The sequence below is a fragment of the Dendrobates tinctorius genome, unplaced genomic scaffold (assembly GCF_039654945.1).
Source record: "Dendrobates tinctorius isolate UK_male_01 unplaced genomic scaffold, ASM3965494v1 ptg000003l, whole genome shotgun sequence".
Classification (NCBI taxonomy): Eukaryota; Metazoa; Chordata; class Amphibia; order Anura; family Dendrobatidae; genus Dendrobates; species Dendrobates tinctorius.
This window is the reverse complement of record NW_027361671.1, coordinates 99,095,493-99,109,428: the sequence shown is the minus strand read 5'-3', so window position 1 is coordinate 99,109,428 and position 13,936 is coordinate 99,095,493. Positions and strand designations below refer to the sequence as shown.

Genomic DNA, 13,936 nt, shown 5'->3' with positions numbered 1-13,936 from the left:
AAAATACAGAATACAAAAAACACCCCCAAAAAACATAAAAAGTCAGCATATAGAATTGTTAAGACTTTCTAAGGGTAGAAGAGCAGCACAGAGTCTTACCTGGTCCTGATCTCTGCTAGAAGGCGAACCACAGCCATAACGGGCGTTGAGGCATCTCCTGTTGCAGGAAGTGAGGTGTGAATAGACAGGCATCCCTCCTGGGGGAGTAACATGGACTGGACTGCCTGCACTACCTTCTCAGTAATGGACAGTTTATGAAGAGGCAATGCCTGATGGGGGTGGATATTGGTGCGGCAAAAAGTTAAATTCAAGCAGTTAGTTTCTAAGAAATGCGGGATGTCATTAACTGGAGTCATTTCTGATTAAATCTGCACTATAAAATTGGAAGCTTACATTTTGACATCAATAAAAAGGTGTACTGTCATGTGCTAGGCTGTAGGAGGCATCGCCAGAAATGCAGAGAGAGCAGACATGACAGCGCGTCACCATTTTATGGGAAAATGAGTTGCATCGCTCTTGCCTGAATAAACAGTGGTAGTGTGCTCCCTCACAGCTGAGAAATGCTTCATTTAAAAGGAACGATTCATCAGAAATAAACTTATTTCAGGTTTGTATGTTAAACCTATGTTTTAAGAATATCAGTAGTATTTTCAATTCTAATTGCCACCAGATACATTTTAAAAAATGTTGCAGTTTTCACACTGAGTCTCAAATGACCGTGATCTCCCGCAAAAATAAGTCCTAGCGTGATTTTACAGGATTTTTGGAGTATGCATGAAATAGAAGCCTTAATCCAAAAATAAGCCCTAGTTACAGTCAGGTCCGGTGTTAGGGGGGAACTGGGTAATAGTCCAGGGCTCCCACTCATAGGGGCCCCCTGGCGTTTCCATTCCAAGGTTTGGACTGCTTAAGGATCTTTGGTGACACCACGGTCATGTGACCATAATGTCACCAAAGGTCCTTTGAGTGAATCTAGAGGAATTGAAGACAGGTTGGTATGTACCATATGTGCAGTGTGTATATATGTGTATGTATGTGCAGTATGTGTATATACACAAGTGTATGTACGTACAAGTGTGTATACAAATGTATGCATGTGAAGTGTATGTATATAAGTGTGTGTGTGTGTGTGTGTGTGTGTACACTGGGGAAAATAAGTATTTGATACACTGCTGATTTTGCAAGTTTTCCCACCTACAAAGAATGGAGAGGTCTGTAATTTTTATCGTAGCTACACCTCAACTGTGAGAGAAATAAGTATTTAATAAAATAGAAAAACAGAATAGTTAGTACTAAAACCTTTGTTTTCCATTACAGAGGTCAGACATTTCATGTAGCTCCTGAACAAGTTTGAACACACTGCAGCAAGGATTTTGACCCACTCCTCCATACAGATCTTCTGCAGATTTTTCAGGTTTCGGGCTGTCGCTGGGCAACATTGAGTTTCAGCTCCCTCCAAAGATTTTATTTTGGGTTCAGGTCTGGAGACTGACTAGAGCACTCCAGGACCTTGAAATGCTTCTTACAGAGCCACTCCTTAATTGCCCTGGCTGTGTGTTTTGGGTCATTGTCATGTTGTAAGACCCACCCATGACCCATCTTCAATACGCTTACTGAGGAAAGGAGGTTGTTGGCCAAAATCTTGTGATACATGACCCTATTCATCCTCCCTTCAATACAGTGCAGTCGTCCGGTCCCCTTTACAGAAGAGAACCCCTAAAGTATGTTTCCCCCACCATGCTTCATAGTTGGGATGATGTTTTTGGGGTTGTACTCTTTCTTGGAGTTGATATCAAAAAGTTCTATTTTGGTCTCATCTGACCACATGACCTTCTCCATTGCCTCTTCTGGATCATCCAGATGGTCAATGGTGAACTTCAAATGGGCCTGGACATGTTTGCGTGAGCAGGGGGATCTTGCGTGCAAAGCAGGATTTTAATCCATGATGACGTAGTGTGTTACCAACGGTAATGCTTGAGACTGTGGTCCAAGCTCTCTTCAGGTCATTGACCATGTCCTCCCGTGTAGTTCTGGGCTGATACCTGACCTTTCTCAGAATCATCCTTACCCAACGAGGCGAAATCTTGCATGGAGCCTCAGATCGAGGAAGATTGACAGTCATCTTATGTTTCTTCTGTTTTCTAATAATTGTACCAACAGTTGTTGCCTTGTCATCAAATCTGATTGTCGGTTGTCCTGTAGCCCATCCCAGCCATGTGCAGGTCTACAATTTTGCCACTGGTGTCCTTAGACAGTTCTTTGGTCTTAGCCATGGTGGAGAGGTTGGAGAGTGATTGAGTGTGCGGACAGGTGTCTTTTATATGGGTAATGAGTTCAAACAGGTACAATTAATACTAGTAATGAGTGCAGAGTAGAAGGGCTTCTTAAAGAAAAACTAACAGATACGCGAAAGCCACTGTATATAAATGTGTATGTGAAGTGTGTGTGTGTAATGACAATTATATTTGAATAAATGTTGCTATTTTTGTTTAATAATAATTGTGGATTGTTTACCAAAAAAAAAAAAAATCTCCTGAAAATAAGCCCTAACCCATCCTAAACTGTATACACCTTTTGCACAGGTTACAGACTTGCCCACAAAACTCTCCCACAGAATTCAATAAGTCACTGATAGGTTACTATGAGTTTTCGGGCAGCTATAAATCAGCTGTCTGAATACTGAGGCAAAATGGAAGCCCTCAAAATCACGTGTATAAAAAAATATATAAAAAATACAAGAAAAAAAGGTTAGAATGTGTCAGGATGTAAAAAGGTGTCAGGATCTGGCTATAATTTAAAACCAAAACAAAACCCCATTGACGATACATTCCCTTTAAGTCAATATTTGCTTGAACAACGGGCAGCATGAATCAGACACCAATTCTGTTTGCAGCTGTGTATTTGTCTTCTCTTTAAAGAACATATACTTTGAAAAAAATGGCTGGGGACTATGCGCCTTGGATGACTAGTCAGGAGTTGGTGCTTGGGGGTTTCTCCCTGTCCGGCGCCACTAGACAGACAGGTCTGCATACACATAGAAAAAGAGCTGTCAGTCACGGGGAACAGAGCAGGGAAAAGCGGACATCCGACACAAATTGGGCATGGCTGGCTTTTCAAAGTATGTCTTCTCCGAGACAGGGCAGTCTTTCAGAGTAAAACATACACAACTGTAATAACGTAGTGATTGTCTGCTACTTGCTGCTCTTCGCTTGGGCAGCATCAAGCTCCACTCAGGTTCCCTTTATTCATTATGGGACCTTGTGGCCCTTACTGGTAAACATAATTAGAATCAAGCACCCTCTATATAATCTGTTTATTCAGGCAAATTTGAGACATCTTATTTTTCAGTCATAAAGTCTTATTCAACTAATAAAATGTCTGGTACAACAACAAGCATTCACCTAGGAAGGCCTACACGAATAGCTGAATATTTACAGTACACAGCAGTACATTGAGGTACAGTGGTGGACAGATGTGCGGAAAACCGTTCGCATGAAAGCCTCACCCATAAATTACTCAGGTGAAATATCTAAAACCAACCCGGGTTGTACCCAAACACCACTATCTTCTGAGATTTCTGGTTCTAAAGTTTTCTAAATTGTAGCGTTTAAAGATCGACCAGGATCAGAATTCACACCTAAGGGGCATCTGTGGTGGTGAACATTAAGTTATTAAATATTTGGCTCCACACAAGTGACCTCCTCTATAATACACCACGCTGGTCTCCTCCATAGTTGTGCGAGGCTCAGATCACAACTGTAGGGTTCTTTTGGACTGCTCTCTTCTATCTCCGTTATCTGTTGTGGGGTTGGGGCGGTATCGGGAGAGAGGAGCCCCATGCGTCTAATATAGAAGTAATAATTGCCTATAGCTTGTGCCCCTATAATAAACAATGCAGATCTAAGTGAGTATTAAATATACTAAAATTTGTAAATAAGAGCAACAAGAATAAATATACAAAATTCTATATCAATATCTGAACATCTCACCTTAACAGGCTGTTCGTGCCTACAATTTAGCAATTTTAAATAAACAATTTTAATGATATAGCCACTATAAATTTCATTTATAGTTTTTTTTTATTTTTAGAAAAGCAAAATTAAATACTATTATATCTATAGTTTTGTGTTCTGAGAGATCGCTACATTCATGGTATACAACAGTGGCAATTCAGCAGGGACACCTTAATCAGATTAAATAGTCATGTAGACATATCAATTTAGATTTGTGTAGGTTATATGAGGCCAAAATCTGTCACCTTTACTCATACAATCAAATAATAAAAATACAAGATACCACCTATCTGGAAAAAAAACACCACCAATCACGACCGGATTTTTCCTTTTTAGGATTGCAGCTTCTGTGCGGAGCTCCCTCTCTAGAAGAACATTCTTACGGCCATTTTAGGTTGCCATCTCAAAGAAGTTTCACTGGACTAAGCTGGCTACAGTATAAGAGGCTGAGAAGTGTTACAGTCTCTTACACACCTGGCTATTAGCTTTATATATATACTTAGCAGAATAAAAGTTCTTACCTCGGAGCGCGGGACAGAGAGTCTAAACAACGGGATAGTCAGTGTATCAGATGCTTTGGAAGATTTTCTAAAATCTAGGGGTGGAAATTTCACAGTTGCAATACCTTCTTGCTCATTAATAGATACAACCACGCCAACACTCCCAGATACACCTTTACCAAGTACCTAATGGAACAAGGAGACAATACAGGTCTGATCACTTCATACATGGAAAACCTTAGAAGACATTAAAGGGAAGCTGTCAGTAGGATTAACCCTCCTAAACAGTCTATATGGGCATGATGGTCATAGGAAGCTTAATAAAATGATATCTTGACCTAATATCAATTTCCAGAGAACTTCACATTTTTCCTGTATGTAAATGAGCTGTAGAGATCTATGGGCCGGACACTGATCTGCATGAGAATCGGCCTCCAGAGCTTATTTTAAAAGAAAGCTTTTCAGTGTGAGACATGTAATGACTGACAGTCTGTACTCCTGATCTACATGTCTCACAGTGGTAATCCTCCTTTCATTTAAAATAAGCCCTGGAGGCAGATTCTTGGGGGAGATCAGAACAGCTCATTTGCATATTCGGAAAAATGTAGATTTCTCAGAAATAAGAAATTGGATCACAGTTATCAAGTTATAATTTTATTCAGCTTTTAGTTACCTGCATGCTCATATAGCCGGCGTAATATAATGTACACACAGTTAGGATTCACCTCAGCTTGCCGTTTTAGTGGTGGCAAATATGTGATTTACATAGTTGCAGTCTCATGTTGGCTACAGTCTTTGCTGCTTCTCTCAAGAACATTGAGAGTTCAAGTGGAGACTGTCATCAGCATGTAACCACAACTATAAAAATCACTTACTTGTGGTCACTCAATGACCATTGGAATGGGTAAATAGAGCTAAATCCTAAATGTGTGTTCATTACTCATAGCTAGAATTCAGCAAGGTGCAGAGATTGCCAATAATTCCATCAGGGGTTGACAGCCCTTTACATTTGGAAACATTTATGTCACATTAACACGGATAAGTCACTTCAGAAGGTCCAAAACGACGGGTGCAATTAACTTATAGCAACATCGTGACATTAGAGTCTGTTTCAAATCAATCCAATAGAACACAATAGGGCAGATTGTCTATTAGACACTGCAAACTTAGAAAAGATAGTCTTAGAAGTCAGCAAAACAGGAAAAAAAAGAGGCCATCAAACACTATGAAAAATCCAATCGGAGCCAGAAGAATGAGGCGCACATACATGGACGTCAGTGCAAATAGTTTATTAATGCCCATAATGAAAAAAATAATAACAAGGAGAAGAAAACAAAGAGGTGAAAAAGGAGATTTTTGTGTACTCACCGTAAAATCTCTTTCTCTTAGCCTCTAATTGGGGGACACAGCAGGTAAAACACACTGAGGTTCACACCATAAGAGCTGTGTAGGTACAATCACATATATGCAATGTGCACAAATACCCAATATAGATCCTTTAGCGAAAATGCAAAAGAGGGCATATATGTCAAATAACAATCACAAGAATTCTATAATGGGGGTTATAAAAGTAAAAATACAACCTCTCATGAGGTACAACCCTCACAGATAAAGTAAAATGACAAAGTCATAAAAAGAAGTCCAGGAGAAGAGGTTACAATGTATGTGCACAATATAATGCATGTACCCAAAGAGAAAAGCGGAAATATGGATAATGTCAGTATAAAAAAAGGCAACAACACGACTCCTGAATAGGGTGTATAAAACACTGTGTAACCTCACATGAGGTATATACCCGACTTAATGTCAAAAGAAGTCCTAAAAAATATTATGGTGTGAACCTCAGTGTGTTTTACCTGGTGACTTTTCACCTGTTTGTTTTCTTCTCCTTGTTATTTTTTTCATTATGGGCATTATAAACTATTTGCACTCACGTTCATGTATATGCGCCTCATTCTTCTGGCTCTGATTGGCTTTTTATGATTTATGGGAAAGGGCGATTTATTTAGACCTCTTTTTTTAGGGTTCATCAAACACTATGAGTAGCAGACCACAGTTACACGAGAATTGCATTACGTGATTTCTGAGGTTTTTTTCGGAGCAAAACAGAACCAGCAGACCTATTTATTCCAATGCCTAAGCCAAACAATTGCATTACCTGGACCTCAGAACCAATTTTAATAGTCTCCCTGAACCCTCCTAGGGCACAGAGAGCAGCAACAGCTTGTCTTGATATGCTTTGCAGTTTGGCCAGCTTCCTGCCACTACCACATCCATTCTCCAATATGCTCTCAGCATACTTGCCCAATTGGGGTATATGCATAAGGGCACGTGACAGAACCTACAAGACAGAAAGAAAAAAAAATGAGCCAACGTTATGAAATAAAACAAATAGTATACTTAAGCCAGGCCTGCCCAAGGATGTTGTGCGGCCTGCAGAGATTTGGGAGACTCCGGCTCCCACCTCCCTATATTCAACTGTACTCACGTCTTTAAGACGCAAAAACAGTTAAACACTTCAACGCCAGGACTGGGGCAGAGCAGAGCAGCGCTAGTCAGCCACCGCCCCGACGTGCAGCAGCTGATGAGGTTATTACGCCACACTGTGACATGATCATACTCATCATCACCGGCGATGTAGTGCAGAGGAGGCAAGGACACGCTGGAAAAAGTAAGCGCTCGAGGAGGAGCCGAAGATTAAACATCCTATTGTAGTGTGTGTGTGTGTGTGTGTGTGTGTGTGGGGGGGGGGGGTTGCTGTTTCTATGACGCCACATTATGTAGCAACGGTGGCGAGGATTCTGAAGGAGGCACAGTGTGCAGAGGAGCTGTGTGTGAGTATGTGGTAATATTATGGAGAGGAGCTGTGTGTGTATGTGTGTGGTAATATTATGGAGAGGAGCTGCGTGTGTGTGGTAATATTATGGAGAGGAGCTGTGTGTGTGTGTGTGTGTGTGGGGGGGTAATATTATGGAGAGGAGATGTGTGTGTGTGTGTGTGGGGGGTAATATTATGGAGAGGAGATGTGTGTGTGGTAATATTATGGAGAGGAGATGTGTGTGTGGTAATATTATGGAGAGAAGCTGTGTGTGTGGTAATATTATGGAGAGGAGATGTGTGTGTGTGTGTGTGTGTGTGTGTGTGTGTGTGTGTGTGTGTGTGTGGGTAATATTATGGAGAGGAGATGTGTGTGTGTGTGTGTGGGGGGGGTAATATTATGGAGAGGAGATGTGTGTGTGTGTGTGTGGGGGGGTAATATTATGGAGAGGAGATGTGTGTGTGTGTGTGGGGGGTAATATTATGGAGAGGAGATGTGTGTGGTAATATTATGGAGAGGAGATGTGTGTGTGTGGTAATATTATGGAGGAGCAGTGTGTGGTAATATTATGGAGAGGAGTTGTGTGTGTGGTAATATTATGGAGAGGAGCTGTGTGTGTGTGGTAATATTATGGAGAGGAGCTGTGTGGTAATATTATGGAGAAGCAGTGTGTGGTAATATTATGGAGAGGAGCTGTGTGTGTGGTAATATTATGGAGAGGAGCTGTGTGTGTGTGGTAATATTATGGAGAGGAGCTGTGTGTGGTAATATTATGGAGAGGAGCTGTGTGGTAATATTATGGAGAGGAGCTGTGTGTGGTAATATTATGGAGAGGAGCTGTGTGTGGTAATATTATGGAGAGGAGCTGTGTGTGTGGTAATATTATGGAGAGGAGCTGTGTGGTAATATTATGGAGTGGAGCTGTGTGTGTGGTAATATTATGGAGAGGAGCTGTGTGTAGTAATATTATGGAGAGGAGCTGTGTGGTAATATTATGGAAAGGAGCAGTGTGTGGTAATATTATGGAGTGGAGCTGTGTGGGGGGGAAATGTTACGGAGAGGAGGAGTTGTGTGGGAGGACATTATGGAAATAGGCAGTGTGGTGGGACATTACGGAGAGGGCAGTGTGAGAGAAACATTATGTACAGTGGCAGTGTGCTGGAAATATTATGGAGAGGGGCAGTGTGGGGAGGATATTATGGTGTGGGAAGAATATTATGGAGAGAGGCAGGGTGTTGGGAGGATATTATGGAGAGACGCAGGGTGTTGGGAGGATATTATGGAGAGACGCAGGGTGTTGGGAGGATAGAATGGAGAGGGGCAGGGTGTGTGGAGGAAATTATGGAGAGAGGCAGGGTGTGGGAAGGATATTATGGAGAGAGGTAGGGTGTGGGGAGGATATTATGGAGAGAGTCAGGGTGTGGGGAGGATATTATGGAGAGAGTTAGGGTGTGGGGAGGATATTATGGAGAGAGGCAGGGTGTGAGATACATTGTGCAGGAAGCACAGTAAGGGTCAATTATTTTTTCAGGGGTACAGCATGGAAGGATTATTTATTTATAGGGCAATAGATATAAAGATTACTTTCTCCTACGCCTCATTGGGGGACACAAGACAGTGGGTGTTATGCTGCTTGTCATTAGGAGGACACTAAGTAAACCAGAAAAAAAGTTAGGTCCTTCCCTGTAATATACACCCTCTCGCTGGATGAGATTTCCCCAGTTCTTGCTTAGTGTCTGTAGGAGGCACTTGGGTCTGGTTTCAGACCCCACCGTTTTTATTTTATTTTTGAATTTTCTGTACATTTTAATTTTTTAGTTGACAGAGTGAAGGGGGCGACGGTTCCTTTCTACGGCCCGCTCTCTCCCAAACCAACAACAGGCAAGCATGCGGAGTATACCTCCCCGTACACTTTCCTGCGATGAACGGGGATGATTCCTCTGACGATGATTACTTGCGGTGGACGGATATGAGGGCAAGCGCAGCATGGAATGCATGGAGACCAGCGGAGGACCTTACCTACAGCACTCTCGAATGCCCTGAACCAGCTCCATAGCTCTCCATCCCCATACCTATAGGGTGGATCGATTGAGCATACCCCTTTAAGAAATCCTCCAGCTCTGCTACATCAGCCCAGGAGGATAAGAAGACCTGCATGGATGGTATGGACAGCGACGGCAGGCCTGAACACTGGAGTAGAGTTATTGGGTCGGGTCCTGGTCCCTGGGAGAGGCGCTGACTTTGTCTCAGCAGCGGTGCTCCGGCGCTCCCCCCCCGCCAGCGCTTACTGCGGGTAGGCCAAAAATTTAGTCCCCGGCATTTCCGGCGTACTAGGCCGCAATTTAAATAGCGCCGCCCCCTCCCTGCCTACCGCAGGTAGGCCAAAAATCTAGTCCCCGGCTTTTCCGGCCTACTGGGCCGCCACCCCCCCCGGCGCCTCTTGTCTCTTACGGAAGGCGCAATCCCAGTCTCGGGGGCCATGAAATTTACCTCAGCCTGCTCTGGAAATAGGCTGTGAGGCGCACACTCTGTCGGATACCGGGTGACACCACAGGGCCACCGCTATTCCTCCCGGGGACACAGCACACGACCGGGGTAAGCTGCATCTGCCCTCAGAACAAAGCTTAACCCCTTCTCGGCACACTCCCTGCAGCTGCAGACCAGAATCTGCCTTTAACCCTTTCAGGAGCGCTATGTCTCAATCTAAGGAGGCTAAACGGGCTGCTAAGAAGCACACTGCGTTTTTTCCCATGTGTACCACTTGCAAGACTGCCTTGCCCAGTGCCCAGACTAATCCGTTATGCACGGCCTGTGACCCGACCTGCGCTCCAACGCCCCTCGCCACCGCTGCTGCGGGGCTTCCTGCGTTTAGTCCCCTGGAGTGGCCTGCGTCCCTGTCACGGTCGGTGGAGTCACTGACCCAGGCCATAGACTCCCTCCGGGAGGCCTCTTTAAATCAGAAAGCATCTTTACCGCCCGAGCAGGACTCTGGCGACGGCGGGGAACCGTCCACCAAAAGGGCCGTACTCGCTCAAGGGATAGTCAGGCTAGAATGCGGACCCATGACGCGTCCCCTAGTCACGCTTGCGCTTCAGCACCGGTGAGTTCTGTCTCTCGCTCTCCCTCTCCTATTATTCCCAGCGAGCACGACCCTGAATTCGAATCTGACACGTCAGCACCTCAGAATCCTCCAACTGACCAAGAGTTGCTTGATTCTCTTATAGAATCAGTCAACAGGATTCTGGAGTTGGATGAGGAAAATATTCCCACTCCAGCACACGCTATCTCATTTAAAAGGACCAAACGTGTACGCAGGTTATTTGCCAGCCATCCGGAGTTTAAGGACATTGTCCAGAAACATAGGGATCGGTCACATAAGCGGCTCACAGGGCAAAAGTCTACTGAGACTAAATACCCTTTTGCTCCAGACCTAATGAAGGATTACCGTTCTGCAATGAAATCCGCAAGCCTGCCAATGCCCAGCACGGATTGTGGTGAGCATCCACATCAATTAGGAACAAGAAAAAAAAAGGTGATCCAGCTTGACACGGAGGCGGCTGCAACTTTACAAAGCTTTATTGGACAACTTAAAAATATGTTAGTTCTTTAAAAATGTCTCCATAGCAAACACTGAGCACACGAGTGAGGAGGATCAACGCGTTTCAACTAAAGAGTCTTAGTCATGATCAGCCGACGCGTTTCCGACCTTTTCGCAACAATTCCGGTTGGTCCTCCACTACCTTCTCTTCTGGATCAAGTCGGTCCCCGCGTGGAGACAGAGGCTCCCAGGTCTCATACAGACCTAACCACCCTTGGAAGCCCAGGCCAAGGGCATCTGGATCTAGGGGAGCCAGACCCCATAGATCTTCTACACAATGACTTGTTGCAGTATCCGGCGGACACCGACAAAGTAGGCGGTCGTCTACTTTCCTTCAGTCACACCTGGCTCGCGGTCATCCACAAGTGGGTCAGGGAGCTGGTGTCCTACGGATACAAGATAGAATTTTCGTCCCCCCCTCCGACACGTCTTTTCCAGTCCTCACCCCCCAAGAAAAAGACAAGAGCCTTCCTTCGGGCTGTTCAGGCTCTGCTAAGGGACGGAGTCATCATTCCGGTCCCTCATCACGAAAGGTACAGGGGTTTTTATTAAAACCTTTTTGTGGTTCCAAAGAAGGATGGGACGAAGCAGTCCATACTGGATCTCAAACTGTTAAATCAGTTTGTCAAGGTACAGCGATTCCGAATGGAATCTCTCCGATCAGTTGTCGCTTCCATGGAAAAAGGAGAGTTCCTAGCCTCCATCGACATCAAGGTCGCTTACCTTCACATTCCGATCTGCCCGTCCCACCAGCAGTTCCTGCATTTTTCAATTCACGAGGAACACTTCGAGTTCGTTGCCTTGCCCTTCGGACTTGCCACCACCCCCAGGGTCTTTACCAAGGTCATGGCGGCTGTCATGGCCATTCTCAACTCGCGGGGAGTGGTGGCGTTACTGTATCTGGACGACCTGCTCATCAAGGGTCCGTCCCTTCCAGCCTGTGAGGAATCCGTGGATATAACAGTAAATACACTTTCTCGCCTGGGCTGGAAGACAAACTTCGAAAAGTCTTTCCCAAAACCGGCCCAGCAGATTTCCTTTTTAGGAATGATCTTGGACACTTCCCGCGGGTTGGTCATTCTACCTCCAGAAAAGACCCAAGCCTTACAACAGGCAGCACGGACCGGTTTCTCACTCCATTTGTTTCAGCATGAGAGTTCTCGGAAAGATAGTGGCAGCGATGGAAGCAGTTCCATTCGCACAGTTCCATCTCCGTCCCTTACAACACGTGTTGCTGTTAGCTTGGGACAAGAACCCGTTCTCCCTGGACCGTCGGTTCCTTCTGTCCCTGCGGGTCAGACAAGCCCTCAAGTGGTGGATACTGAAGTCCTCCCTGAGTCAAGGGAGGTCTTTTCTCCCAGTAAGATGGTTGGTAGTAACCACCGACGCAAGTCTTCTGGGCGGGGTGCGGTCTTTCGTCACCATATGGCACAGGGTCGTTGGTCAACTCAAGAGTCACGTCTCCCCATCAACAATTTGGAGATACGTGTGATCAGACTAGCTCTACGGAGTTTCCACCATCTCCTCGCAGGTCACCCCATCAGGATCCAATCTGACAACGCTACGGCTGTAGCGTATATCAACTGCCAGGGAGGTACTTGGAGCAGGATGGCCATGCACGAAGTGAGTCACATCCTCCATTGGGCCGAGACCAACCATTCGCCTCCTTAAAGGCGGCCATTGGAGTCATGGGACTTAACCTGGTTCTCGTGGCCTTACAGGAGGCTACTTTCGAACTGCTGCAAGACGTGCCACTGACCATCCTCTCTTGGAAGGTGGTCTTTCTAGTGGCAATTACGTCAATCAGACGAGTTTCGGAATTGGCGGCCCTGTTCTGCCGCCCTCCGTTCCTGAATTTTCATCAGGACAGGGCAGTTCCCAGGACGTCCCCTCCTTACTGCCCAAAGTAGTATCCTCTTTCCATCTCAATGAGGAAATTGTTTTGCCTTCCTTTTGTCTGGCACCAGTCCATAGCATTGAGAAGGCCCTTCACACCTTGGATGTGGTTAGGGCTTTGAGACGGTACATCTCGTGGACGGCTCCCTTCCGCAAGTCAGATGCCCTGTTCATACTTCCAGAGGGGCATAGGAAGGGTCCAGCCGCTTCAAAAGCAACGCTAGCCAGATGGATTCGCTAGGCGATTCAAGAATCCTACCGTGTCAGGAACACGCCTGTCCCAGTAGGGATTAAGGCGCACTCTACCCGCTCAGTGGGCGCCTCTTGGGCCATTCGGCACCAGGCCTCGGCAGAACAGGTCTGCAAGGTTGCGACTTGGTCCAGTCTGCATACTTTTACAAATCAATACCAAATTCATTCTCAGGCCTCTGCGGATGCAGCTCTCGGCAGACGCATCCTGCAATCGGCAGTACCACAGTGTTAAGTCAGTGGTACATGGGGTATTAGCTGATGTATGCTCCCCACCCAGGGACTGCTTTAGGATGTCCCACGGTCTGTGTCCCCCAATGAGGCATAGGAGAAATAGAGATTATTGTGTACTCACCGTAAAATCCTTTTCTCTGAGCCAATCATTGGGGGACACAGCACCCACCCTGTTTAGCCTATTGGCTCACTGTAGCATTCTTAGGTTTTGACATAGTTATGGTTGTTGTTGACTGTTTATGCTCCTACTGCATTTTTCACCGAACTGGAGAAATCTCATCCAGCGAGAGGGTGTATACTGCAGGGGAGGAGTTAACTATTTTTCTGGTTTACTTAGTGTCCTCCTAGCGGCAAGCAGCATAACACCCACTGTCTGTCCGACCCCCAATGATTGGCTCGGAGAAAAGGATTTTACTGTGAGTACACAAAAATCCCTATTCTATTTTTAAGGGCACCGTGTCGGGATGTGCTTCCGAAGATGGAGAAGAGGTACGTTTACAGAAACGGGCTCTGCGCATGAAATCTCATCACGGCATCTGTACTATGTGGAGACAAAAAAGGATAGAAATCATCAAAGAAAATGTCACCTATAAGGTACCTGGATTTAGAACGTTTATTTTTGATTCTT

The 13,936-nt window shown here is 45.2% G+C and overlaps 1 protein-coding gene across 3 annotated transcripts in view; it reads right to left on the bottom strand.

The window, feature by feature from the left end:
- The window catches only part of HECTD4 (HECT domain E3 ubiquitin protein ligase 4), a 352,187-nt gene that overhangs the window by 114,013 nt on the left and 224,238 nt on the right, over positions 1–13,936 (bottom strand). For all 3 annotated transcript variants that reach the window (XM_073562745.1, XM_073562806.1, XM_073562884.1), the window contains 3 exons: positions 6,672–6,854; positions 4,535–4,699; positions 100–269 (listed from right to left, as the gene is read on the bottom strand). In XM_073562745.1, the coding sequence (XP_073418846.1) occupies positions 100–269; positions 4,535–4,699; positions 6,672–6,854 (518 nt within the window). The remainder of the gene's footprint in view (positions 1–99; positions 270–4,534; positions 4,700–6,671; positions 6,855–13,936) is intronic.